Source organism: Topomyia yanbarensis, chromosome 1 (genome assembly GCF_030247195.1).
Source record: "Topomyia yanbarensis strain Yona2022 chromosome 1, ASM3024719v1, whole genome shotgun sequence".
Classification (NCBI taxonomy): Eukaryota; Metazoa; Arthropoda; class Insecta; order Diptera; family Culicidae; genus Topomyia; species Topomyia yanbarensis.
The window spans coordinates 79,607,352-79,620,648 of record NC_080670.1 but is presented as its reverse complement, the minus strand read 5'-3'; the positions used below and the strand labels follow the sequence as shown (position 1 = coordinate 79,620,648).

Here is a 13,297-nt window from a genome sequence, read left to right as displayed (position 1 = left end):
AATAAATAAATCGTTCGTATCCGTATATCGTAATGTTCAAGATTAAAACACAGAGAACAGACATCCATGATCGAATAAACATATTTAAAAAGCGTTTGTAAACATTTGAATTAATATACGATAAGCACTAGCGCCGCCACACCAACCTATCCCAACTATCCGTCAAATCTATTCCAGAACCGCTTCAAAATCCTGAATGGATACAATATGGAATCTTGCTCAAAGAAAACAATCGATTCCGACTCTATCGGTTGATGCATTTGAGCTGGGATTTATGCTGGAAGTCCGAACCGGTTCCGGACTAGTTTGACTTGGGTAGAAGAATAACCGCTGTCAATTCTGTCGAACTCAGCCACAAAAAATATGACGACAGTAGCGCACCTGGTTTGGATATCCCAACTACCTTCGAAACCGTTAGAGATTTTACACAAGTTGAATGCTGAAGATGGACGTCTGTTCTCTGTAATTAAAACTCGGCTTACAAAAAAACTATTTTGTAAGAATCGGACATATTTTCTCCCGATTTTATAATGAAGCTTTTTTATCGGGATCTGACAGAGGAAAGTCCCAGTCCGATTTTTAATGCTTGAAGTTTATAGCTGGTTTTTTATTCTAATATATTTGAAGCGTTATGAAGCATGTTTTGTCCTTGCGACTTTTGTTTTCGGTTGCTCAAATAAGGGCTCTCTTTTTTCGATTTCTCTTTCGATTGTTACTGCAAAACCATATTTTTTAAAAATATTTATCAGTATGTTTCGAAAGACCAAGGTTTTTACTAGCTTATTACGCAAACAGTTGAAGGAAAATCAGAAAGGTTACCGAGTAATTCGCAGAAGAGAAGGTAAACAATTTTGTAGATTGGACCTATTGAAAAAAGTCTTCACATATCATATAAATTTTGTCATCAAAACGTACTTAGGACACGTATGAGAGCGACTTTTAATTTGAAGTATAAACGGATTATATGGCAGGTCTAACTGAGGAGTTAACGCAGAATAGGCTGTGGTGGTTCAAGCGGAATTCTCGGCGCGGTAATAATGGTTTCGAAACGGTTTTCGGGATTAAAATATTTTATTGCTCATAACGTGTAGCGCGGTCTACGTATCAAATCACTCTGGTTGCTTTCTCTATGGTGTGTGTCTTTGTGTGTTCCTCGATGCCGAGGGGATGTCCGATGCCACAGGGACCCCCCAGTTACACCAAGAATCGCACACGATGACCGGATGGGGTAACTATCGTTCTGCTGCCATCTGATGGGAGTTGATCTTCATTTAGATAGACGTAAGCAGGTTTGAGGCGATCTAGTGAAATCCTTTGGCTTTTCCCTCTAATGTTGACATCCATATACTTGTCGCTTCGTGACAACACTTCGAATGGTCCATCGTTTGGCCTTTGCAATGATTTCTTAAAGGAATCGAATCGAACGAAAACATGAATGCACTTTTTCAGATCCTTGTGAACGAAATTTTTTTCCTTGGAATAGGATGTAGTTTTGATGGGCTTAAGATTGTCGAAAATGCTATGAAGTAAATTTGAAAACTCCGTACGATGTCATACTCAACAAGTCGTTGTCAAGTTCGCACGCGTTTATCGTTCGATCCAGGTGCCGCGCGCGATATTTCATTTAGTTTTTTTATTAATTCAGCTTTTCGTGTGTGTACATTAATCATAATGAGTTGCGAAATTTGCACTTTCGACACTTCCGCCGATACAGTTATGTGGACGTGTATAGGTTGCCCAAGAAAATTCCACGCCGCTTGCATTGGAGTGACTGTTCCCAGGGGATCACTGCGGAAGAAGGACAAGAGGGTGGACATCAACTCGTATCTATTACCGTGCTGTGAATCATATCAAGCATTGATACAGACCAAGATTGAGTTCAAAGGGCTTATTGAACAACAACAACTTCTGGAATCACAACTGCAAGCCAATACGGAAGTAATGCACCGGCTCGCGTTTCAACTGGAGAAGCCTAACATAGTTCACGAAGCGATCGATGGCCTAAAAATTTTGCTTACAACAATAAAACAGGAATTGATAGCAATAAACAAAAACAGCAGTTTGACTGGAAGTGTTGTTGCCATTAAAAATCGCATTACCTCGCTATTCGATACAGCAATGACCACAACGAAAAATAATGTCTATAGCACGCTGAAAACGGTAACGTCAGAGCTATCAGCTGAACTGCGCACCATGAATGATGAAATAAGCCAGCTTAATCAACTGTCTTTGGACACAGCGGCTAGTATTACTATGACGTCAAACCCGACGCTGGGGATTGATATTCGTGACGAGCTTAAGTCTCTGTCAGCGAACATATCCACCAGTCAAAACTTCACAAATTCTGCGCTAACTATTGATATCCTCGACGAACTTAAGGCGCTTTCATCAAACATAACGGCAAGTCAAAACGCTACATCATCGCTTGATTCATGCCCCAGTTTGGAAGCCGAATTAAATGACAAAATATCGATAACTCAGGTTGGCGCTTTTTGGGTAGAAGGAGGGTATGGAAAGTAGACTGCAGCGATTACGATGCACGCAAATTAAGAAACCTTAACCAGCAAAAACAGGCCGAAAAGTCTAGAAGACGTAAAAAAAGATCGAGGCGAAATAATAATAATAACGTTAATGAAAAAAAAAACAAAAACAGAAGCACTACAAATCTTCTTCGACCTGATCAAGAGCAACTCGCAGCGGCGCGCCACTCACGACAGACAGTTAATAGTAACTATACGAGTAATACCAATCGCAGAATCACATTTAGGGCTGGCAGCACCCACTATAACAAAAACCATACGAGTAGTCACTACAATAAGTTTCCTGCCACCGGATAGAGTGCTTCTTGCGGCTGCAAAGGACCCCCCACGAACTATAGGCCAACAATTCAGTTTCAAAGAGGACCGACATTGAATCCCTATCCAGTGGATGATTTACCACGGTCGACGCTGCAAATGCACCCAAAATCGGAGCGCTAGTCAACAGTTTTGTGTAAGGCGTGCCATTCTCAACATTCGTGTTTTCGACGACATTGACGCATTCCCTAGAAGAAGGAAACGACTAGGACACGGCAGTTTGCCAAGATTCGACGCCATTTGAACGACAACAAATAGAGGTAATCTCGACTCCTCAAGTAGAGTCATCAGTAGAAATTTTAATATACTGTAAAAATTTGAATAGAATGAAAAGTGCATCGAAAATGAATGAAATTCAAAAGAAAATTTTAAGTAGCTCCTATACAATTATTTTGGGTACAGAAACTAGTTGGGACGAAAGTGTTAGAAGTGAAGAAGTTTTCGGAAACAGCTACAATGTGTTTAGAGCTGACCGAAACATTCATATGTCTGAAAAGAAGTCGGGAGGGGGGGGGGGGGGGGTTAATAGCAATTACATCAAAATTTAACGCAGAAATCATTACTACAAGGAAATTTAAAGAATTTGAGCATGTGTGGGTTAAAACCCATCTGGCAGGTGAAACACATATATTTGCCTCTGTGTACTTCCCCCCAAATAATGCTCGCAAAGATACATTTGAAAATTTTTTTCTTATTACCGAAGACATTATAACCAGGCTCCCCCCAGAGGTAAAAGTTCATATTTATGGTGACTTCAATCAACGAAGCATTGACTTCTTTGCAGACACTGAAAATGAAAGCATCCTACTTCGTCGTTGGGGATAACGAAATTCTGCAGGCCATATTTGACAAAACTGCAAGTTTAGGACTTAACCAAATTAATCATGTTAGAAATCAGCAAAACTGTTATTTAAATTTATTATTCACAAACATTCTTGAAGACTTCTGTGCTACCGAATTATTAACTCCACTATGGAAAAATGAAGCGTTTCATACAGCAATTGAGTTTTCTGTATTTGTACATGATAACAAAAGACCCGATGACTGCGAGTACGAAGAGGCCTTTCAATTTCAATTGACAAATTTTGACAACATAAAACAAAGACTATGCAGTATAGATTGGCAAACGTTGTTTAGAAATGAAGCAAGTATCGAAAATTCAGTAGACGTCTTTTACACAAAATTGTTTGATATAATAGTTGAACAAGTACCACTGAAAAAAATTAGGCGACAAGGCAACACAAAATATCCAGTTTGGTATAACGAGCAAATTAAAAATTTAAAAAATCGTAAACAAAAGGCCCACAAAAAGTATAAAAAAAATCAGAAATGAAAGGAACTTATTTAACTATTTGGACATTTGCGATGAACTAAACCTATCCATTAATATAGCATTTGAAAAGTATTACTCAAAAACCAAACTTCAAATAAAATCTTGCCCAAAAAATTTCTTTAATCATGTTAAAAATAATTTAAAATCGGAAAACTTCCCTTCAAAAATGAAACTCAAAGAAAATGTCGGTGTCAACTCGGAACAAATCTGCAATCTTTTCGCAACCTTCTTTCAAGACATCTATACCACATTTTCTGAAGAAGATCGTGATCGCGAATATTTCGGTTTCTTCCCAGAATTCACCACAGACATTGGCGTCAATCATGTCAGTGTGCAAGATATTATGGAGGCTCTAAACAAACTAGATGCCTCCAAAGGTTCTGCAATCGTTAACGAGAAACTATTCAATCAAAAACAGAATTACTAACATGCAGCATGGGTTCTTCAAAGGACGTTCAACTAATACAAATTTACTAGAATTCGTCAACTACTCATTGATTGCAATGGAGAATGGAAACTACATTGAAGCTCTTTACACAGACTTTAGCAAGGCATTTGATCGCATCGACATACCCTTGCTATTATTCAAACTGGAAAAATTAGGAATTGAACCAGGTCTTCTCAAATGGCTCGAATCATATTTAACTAACCGTTAACAAATAGTTAGTGTTGCGAAGACAACGAGCTGGATCCAAATTAAGTAATTTATTCCACGATGATAGAAATACAAATTAAAAAATTCCTACAATATAGATTTGAGCTATACATAGAATGTTCAATAATTTCATTTTTCTTCATACTTTTAGTGATCCAGCTACGACTCAAATAATCTGGCAACACAGTCTGTTCCGAACACCTGTTTCCTGCACCTATCATAATTATCATTAGTGTATGTTGCACTCGAACCTTGAAAAATTCTTACCTTCCAATATCACTAGTTTGCGGCAAATTAGTTTACCAAATGTGCCTCGTATCTGTATTTGAGTAATCCAATAATAACATTAACATAAACGTATTATTTCTTTAGCACAATTCTCACCTAGTTTAAAGGTACTGCTCACCACAGTTTATAAAGAACAGTTGCGCAAAGACTGAAGCAAATCTACCTATTGAACACTCAAAACGTCTACCTATCGGACACGAAGAATAACAATGCTCGAATGCGTGGGGAGTATCGTTATTATGTGATTATAATTATGAGAAAAAAATCAATGATGTAATATTAACATTTAAATAATGTTAATATTTCGCTTAATGACAATTATTAAAAAATATATGTTCACTGATATTCAAATTTGGCACTATTTCAAACACCGGAACAGCTCTGGGTAGTGTTAATAATCTTCCACCGATAGTGGAAATTAGGTATTTCTCATAGTTAAAGTGCAGCTAAAATTTTGACAAATTTGTGTATGCATTCCACTTATACATATGTACCTGTTTCAAATTTATCTTACGCTGCAAATTCGACTGTTTTTTGTCACACCCCAATCAGACGGCAATCGGCAAAAATCAATGCATTTCGTTCTTAGTTGCGGATCAGTTGAGAACCGGAAAAAGCTTAAATTCTTTATACGATGTTATTTATCGTACTGATTTTTAAACACTTAATTTTAAATTTTTAAATGCACAAAGTTAACTTCTAACTGAAGCGTTCGGGTTAAGTCATTTGAAATTTAACTAAAAATAAAAGGTTGCCAAAATTTAAAAAAAGACCAATGATTGGTCCAATGTTGCCGACCCTCTTTACGCAACTCTACTATTAAAAACTCTGCTGCTCACTAGTTGTAAGTCTAGGTTTAAGCCACAAATTTAGTTTAGTAGATATAAGATAAATGGTGTAGGTATAAGAATGCGATAAGCAACAAAATTAGTATTAATTCATAAATTAGTTCAGTTTTAGCTCTAGTATGTAAGTATAAGAAATGGATTTTTTTGCTGATTGTTGTTTTGTTTTTGTCAGTGCCCTTTCTGCTCGAGTCAATCCCCTGTACGTGTTGGGTAGGGCGTGCACTAACGCAGACACATCGAGGCGATACACGGTAAACTGAATGTACCTAATTAGGTGTGGTTGAAGACGGGGCGTAGTCAACACTCCCCCCCAGAATGCGCGAAGGATTATCCGTCTGCGTATTATCTACAGCGCCTACGTCGAGCACAACTATAGATACTGCAGGCCGCTCGTAGATTCCGCCAGTGGTTGTCTGTACAGTTGCGCGCCGTACCTGTCCATCGGGAGCCTGTTGCGTAGCAATAACCCTACCCTTGGGCCAGTAGTTCCGGCCAAGCTTTGGGTCGACGATTACCACTACGTCACCGACTTCAATCGGTTTCGTTGGAGTAAACCACTTGGTTCTGCGCGTAATCGTTGGCAGATAGTCACGGACCCATTGTTTCCAGAACGAGTCAGCCATTGTCTGGGACTGAGTCCAAGAGTTTCTCCTGTGAACGGGACTATCATCAAAGGGAACCCACGGTCTCAACCTGTTTGCTGATCCTAACAGGAAGTGGTTAGGCGTTAGCACGGGTGATTCGTCGCCATCTACGGGAATTTCAGTCAGTGGTCGCGAATTCACGATATTTTCGACTTCTATCAACGCATTCTGCAACACTTCGTCGGTGGGTAATCTGCTGGGTTGTAACTTGGCTAAATTAAGTTTCACACTGCGTATCAAACGTTCCCATGCTCCTCCCATGTGGGGTGAAACAGGTGGAATGAAGGTCCATTGAGTACGACTTGAAGTGAACTCGGTTGCCAGTCTGTCATGATCGAGCTGCTGGATGGCTGCTTTAAGCACCTTACTCGTAGCTTGGAAATTTTTTCCGCGGTCGCTATAGATAACGGCTGGCACTCCCCTCCTAGTCATGATGTTTCGGATTGCCATAACACAAGAGTCGGTAGACAGAGTGTGAGCGATTTGCAAATGGATGGCGCGAGTGGTTAGACAGGTAGCGAGAACTCCCCACCGCTTTTCCGAATGACGTCCGACCAGGACCTGAATCGGACCGAAATAATCCACCCCGGTGTACGTGAACGGTTGACTAAATGCAGCCAGACGTGACTGTGAAAGATCAGCCATCGTTGGAGGTTGTGGTTTCGCTCGATCATTCTTGCACTGTTGACAACTTCTCCGAATCGAATGGTAAGTTGCCTTCAGTCGAGGAATACGGTAGCGCTGCAACACTTCATTGACGATTGTCGCGTGGTTTTGGTGGTTGAAACGCTCATGAATGTCAGCTATTATCAATCGCGTAACGTGGTGGTTTCGGGGAAGGATGATAGGTTCGGTAGCGTCGCGGCCAACGAATGCACATGCCTTTGTTCGACCTCGAACGCGAGCAACACCGTTTTCGTCCAGAAAGGCGCTGCGAAAAAGCAGGCTGTTTCTAACAATCTTTGAGTTCTTTTCGTAGGGCAACTAATAGCCAACGTGGAGATCTCATCGGCATAGGTTTCTGACTGCGCTTGGCGGAATAAGTAGTTCTCTGCCTTAGCCAGCTCGTCCTGTGTCGGCGGTCCAGTGAAACGTCGTTCCCCCTTCGATGATCGCTGCAGATTGCTGACGTATCGGAATACGAACGCCGCCCGTCGTATTAGTGGTACCCAGTTGGAGAATTCTTCTGTTTTAATCACCGAATCCTTAGTTGCTGTATGATTAAGCAGATGCGGACGTAGCTCCGTTACAGTCGATTTTCCGAGGCTGGGAAACTCGGGCCAGACTTGTTCAGATTGTTGAAGTAATTCTGGACCACGAAACCAACGACTGCCAGCAGATAAGTCAGGGAAACGTGTCCACTTTGTCCCTTCATCGGCTACGTTTTGTTTGGTCGGGATATAACGCCACTCGCTAACATCCGTCGATTCCAGAATTTCACTGACGCGGAATGCTACAAACTGGCTGTAATGGGGGGTGCTACTCTGGTCTTCGCTCCCACTAGTGCACATTCAGATACGCCTTCCTCGCGAAATCGAAGATAAACGACTGCCGCAAACCCGCCTTCACTTGCGTCCACGAATGTGTGCATCTGCACTTCAGCTCTTATTGATGTCAATGTCCGATAACATCGCGGGACTTCCACCGATCCTATTTTCGGAAACACTGCGAGCCATGTTAGCCACTTCTCGAACTGTGCGTCTTCAATATGATCGTCCCAGTTGACCGACGTTCTCCAAATTTCTTGCAGAAGGACTTTTAGAAACATCAATAAATGCGCAACCAACCCTAGTGGATCATATAACATCATCAGCACCCGGAGGACCTCACGTTTCGTTGGCCGACGACTGCCAGATAGCAAAGCTTCGTCGTAACGGGAGGACACCTTGAAAGTAAAGCTGTCGGTTAGCGTGTTCAACCACATTCCAAGCACCTTCTCTGTTGTAGATGCATCGCCAGTGTTCAAGTCTTTTTCCTCCGTCGTTTCCTCGTTCAGCATCGCCGTGACAAAATTAGAGTTCGATATCCAGTTATGTATTTCAAACCCAGCTCGCTCGTGAATTATTTTCACGTTCTGGGCCAGTTTCACGGCGTCTTCCTCCGTTTCTGTACTCACGAGCATGTCATCAACGTAATATTGTTTGATTATAGCGTGGACTGCTTCTGGCTGATCTTGCACGAACTGTTTTGCGTTGCTGTTTTTGACGTATTGCGCAGTACTTGGCGAACATCACGCACCAAAGGTCATCACCTGGACGACGTAAATGCCAGGTTCAGTTTCGTCACTGTTTTTCCAAACGAAGCGCTGACAGTGCTGATCTTCATCTCGCATTCGCACTTGGTGAAACATCTCTTTGATGTCACCGCATACTGCTACTCGAAACTCACGGAAGCGAATCAGCACGGCCAGAAGCGAAGTTAACTGATCTGGTCCCTTCAAGAGGACTGAATTCAAGGAAATACCATGGACGGTGGCGCCGGCACACAGTGGGACCAATCCAAAAAAGGTGGGACAAAACCTATTTGAGGCCTCAGATGTCATTTTAGAGCCAGCATTTCTTCGTATGATATGTTCACAATATTATTCTTCAACTTTTTAAATAGAATATTTTGTTGTTGGACTAAAGTAGAGTACCCGAGCAAAAAAATTTTTTTCAAAAAATTGTTTTAGAGGGTCGATGTCTTCGACAAAGTTGTAGAATATTATGTTTTGAATAACTTCTTCTAAGATACCACAGACATCAGACCTCAAATTTGAGGCAAAATTGTTGTTTTTTGTAAATATGATCAAAAAATCAGATTTTCGATATTTCCATGCTAAAAACCATGATTGATTAATTTAATATGTTCTCCAAACTTGCAGGTAACACTGAAATACAACTTTTTGTTGGAGGAACTAATAACATAAAATCAATATTTTGGCTTCTAAAACTATTTTTCATATAAATTTACTCTATTTTCATCAAACATTTCTGTTTTTAGGTGCACTTTTGTGGAGCCAAACTTTGGCTATTGCATTACTCTATTATTCGTAGAATAAAATTAATACTACATAGAAACAGGATATAGTTGGACGCATTGTTTGGGTGACCATTCATGTACGACGGTTTATAACATAAAATGTGTCTATATTATTTTTAATTTATATGCATTATTAGCTATTAACAAAATCTTACATTTTGTACGCACTTACAAGCATATAGCACATATTTAGTTGATCAATTACGGTTACAATATGAAAAAGTGAAAAAAATAATATAAATTTTGAATTTAAGCTGCCAAAGAACAACGATTTCGGCTCAAAAAATAAATAAATGGTATTTTCAACAGAATTGTTGCAAATACAATATTTGACAACTTTGCTGAAGACCTCAACCATTTGAACAAAATTTGATTTATTTAGTTCGGGATTTCTACTTTAGTTTAAACAATAAGATTAGTTCTACAAATTCATAAAAGTAGAATAATATCTATTTGAGGCCTTAGATATGATAGAACCTAAGTGTGTGGAAAAATATTCACAATATAATTGAATCATTTCTATTTTTTAGTTGGTTGAGGACTTCAGCAAAGTTGTATAATATTCAATTTCAAACATTTTTGTTAAAAATACCTTATACATACTGTAGATTTATTTTTTAATCCGAAATCGTTGTTTTTTGGCAGTTTAAATTCAAAATTTATATTATTTTTTCACTTTTCTTATTGTAACCTTAATTGATCAACTCAATATGTTCTACATGCTTGTAAGTGCGTACAAAATATAAGATTTTGTTAATAGCTAATAATGTATATAAATTAAAAATAATATAAGCACATTTTATGCTATAAACCGTCGTACATGAATGGTCACCCAAACAACGCGTCCAACTATATCCTGTTTCAATGTAGTATTAATTTTATTCTACAAATAATAGAGTATCGGAATAGCCAAAGTTTGGCTGCACAAAAGTGCACCTAAAACAGAACTCTTTGATGAAAATAGAGTAAATTTACATGAAAAATAGTTTTAAAAGCCAAAATATTGATTTTAGGTTATTATTTCCTTCAACAAAAAGTTGTATTTCAGTGTAACCTGCAAGTTTGTAGAACATATTAAATTAATCAATTAAGGTTTTTAGAATGGAAATATCGAAAATCTGATTTTTTGATCATATTTACAAAAACAACAATTTTGCCTCAAATTTGAGGTCTGATGTCTGTGGTATCTTAGAAGAAGTTATTCAAAACATAATATTCTACAACTTTCTCGAAGACATCGGCCCTCTAAAACAATTTTTTGAAAAAATTTTTTTTGCTCGGGTACTCTACTTTAGTCCAACAACAAAATATTCTATTTAAAAAGTTGCAGAATAATATTGTGAACATATCATACGAAGAAATGCTGGTTCTAAAATGACATCTAAGGCCTCAAATAGGTTTTGTCCCACCTTTTTTGCCTTTCTCAATAGAAAGGTATTGCAATTGCTCTGAAAACCGATTTTGTAACGGAGGCCCGGAGGGCCGAGTGACATATACCATTCGATTCAGTTCGTCGAGTTCGGCAAATGTCTCTGTGTGTGTATGTATGTGTGTATGTATGTATGTGTGTGTGTATGTGTGTGTGTATGTGACCAAAAATGTCACTCATTTTTCTCAGAGATGGCTGAACCGATTTTGACAAACTTAGTCTCAAATGAAAGGTGCAACGTTCCCATAGGCTGCTATTGAATTTCTAATGGATCCGACTTCCGGTTCCGGAATTACAGGGTGATAAGTACGAACACGCAGAAAATGTCGATTTTAATAAATTCTGCAATGAATGTATAAAGGTGAAAAATTTTCCAAAATATGACCACAACTGCTTCGATTTGTGGTATTAGGTCACTAACATCCATTCAAAGTCTATTTGGCCACATTGGCCACCATCCTCGGTTCCGGAAGCCCCGGCGGAAGTATCTAAATTCAGAATAATTGTCACATCGGTTTCTCGGAGATGGCTAGACCGATTCGACTAAACTTGGCCTCAAATGAAAGGTATTGCGTCCCCGTAAATGGCTATTTAATTTCATCCCGATCCGACTTCCGGTTCCGGAGTTACAGGTTGTGGCGTGCGATCACATAGCAAATTGTGATTCAAACCGATACTCCGATGAAAGCAAAAAAGGTAAAAATTTCGCTAAAATGTCTCTCAAACAACTTAAATTTGCTGTTCTAGGTCACCGACGGCCAACCAAACTTTCGTTGACTACATTGACCACCATAGACGGTTCCGGAAGTGCCCGGGAAAAGCGGCCATCTTTCAAAATTTACGAACTCACATCAGTTTCCCTGAAATGTTTGGGCAGATTTTCACAAACTTAGTTCCAAATGATAGCTATAATATCCCCACAGATGTCTATAAAATTTCGTACGGATCGCTTATATGGGTCCGGAAATATAGACTAAATCGTCCGGTCACATATGAAATTCCCATATAAGCCAGAACTCAAATTTTTTTTTCAAAGGGGGGACCCCATGAAATTTCAGAAATCGAATTCGTATTTTTGATGCCAAACATCTTTAAAATGCATGAAACGTCGAGATTTTATGTTATCTCGAAAAAAATTTTTTTTGTAAAAATCGAATTTTTGGGACTTTGCCGATTTCGCACCTTTTTTCAGTTCAATATTACCGTGGCTGTTTTTTTTTTCAAAATTTTAGAACTCGAACTCTTTTAATGAATATAAACAACGCACACATTCTCGTGATTCATGATTGAGAAAGGCACAATTGCACCGCTAGGTGGATTAAAATAGGTTTTTAGATTGGTCCCACTGTGCGGCATCCCATACTAGGCGAAATTTGCCCGGTTTGTTCGGGTTGACGATTACGAAGATAGGAAGGTACCAGATTCGTGCATGCTGTTCTTGCAGTTCTTCTGGAGTCAGCTTTCTTATGTAACCCTTGTTGGCATGTTCTTGGATCTTTTTCTCTAGGGCCTCGGCTAATGCTGAATCCTTGCTCATGCGATTTTCCAAACACTTCCATCGTCCGAAGGCCATCGCTTTACTGTCCGGAAGTCGGATGTTGTAGTATTTCCAGAGAAGGCCAACTTCGTAGCGGTTGTTTTTTTTGTGGGTGAGAGACTTTAATAATGAATGAGCCCGCTGATCTTCCAGAGAGAGAAGCTGACTCATTTTGATGATTCCCATGCTATCCAACGCGAAGTAGGATTTTATCGCCTTGTGCAGATCATCATTGTTCTCCCGCCTACAGTCGCATCTTTGGACACTGTGAAAATTCAGATATCCGCCGATATCTCCTGTCCCAGTACAATTGCCGTAGACCATCCATCCCAAACGAGTTTTCATTGCGATCGGTTCGTTTTGCTTTCCTTCGCGACTCTTAATTCCATGCCCGAGGTTGGCATAGTCCAAGCCAATTAGAAGGCGTGGGCTAACATCACGATATTCTTCGAGTGGTAGCCCAGTCAGATGTGCGTATTTTTCCTGCAGTACAGAAATCAGCATTGTTTGTGGACGTATCTGAAGAGAGGAGATTGTACTGATTCCTGAAAGTTCGTACTTCATCGAACTTCGTGCGCCAGAGATTTGCAGATTCACCTGCTGCGATTGATGTTCGGCCTTTCGCGTTCCACTTCAAACAAAGCGGCTTTCTAGGTCCTTCGATGCCAAGCTCGTCTGCCAGGCTTT

The 13,297-nt window shown here is 39.6% G+C and overlaps 1 protein-coding gene across 8 annotated transcripts in view; it reads left to right on the top strand.

Annotated features, from left to right (window-relative positions):
* The window catches only part of LOC131678003 (beta-galactosidase-1-like protein), a 333,431-nt gene that overhangs the window by 27,798 nt on the left and 292,336 nt on the right, over window positions 1-13,297 (top strand). Inside the window, exon 4 of one of the 8 annotated variants that reach the window (XM_058958119.1) lies at window positions 4,995-5,136. The exons of the other annotated variants lie outside the window; for them this stretch is intronic. Within the exon in view, the coding sequence (XP_058814102.1) occupies window positions 4,995-5,017 (23 nt within the window). The 3' untranslated portion in view covers window positions 5,018-5,136. Of the gene's footprint in view, window positions 1-4,994; window positions 5,137-13,297 lie in introns of those variants that run through there. 8 annotated transcript variants of the gene reach the window in all.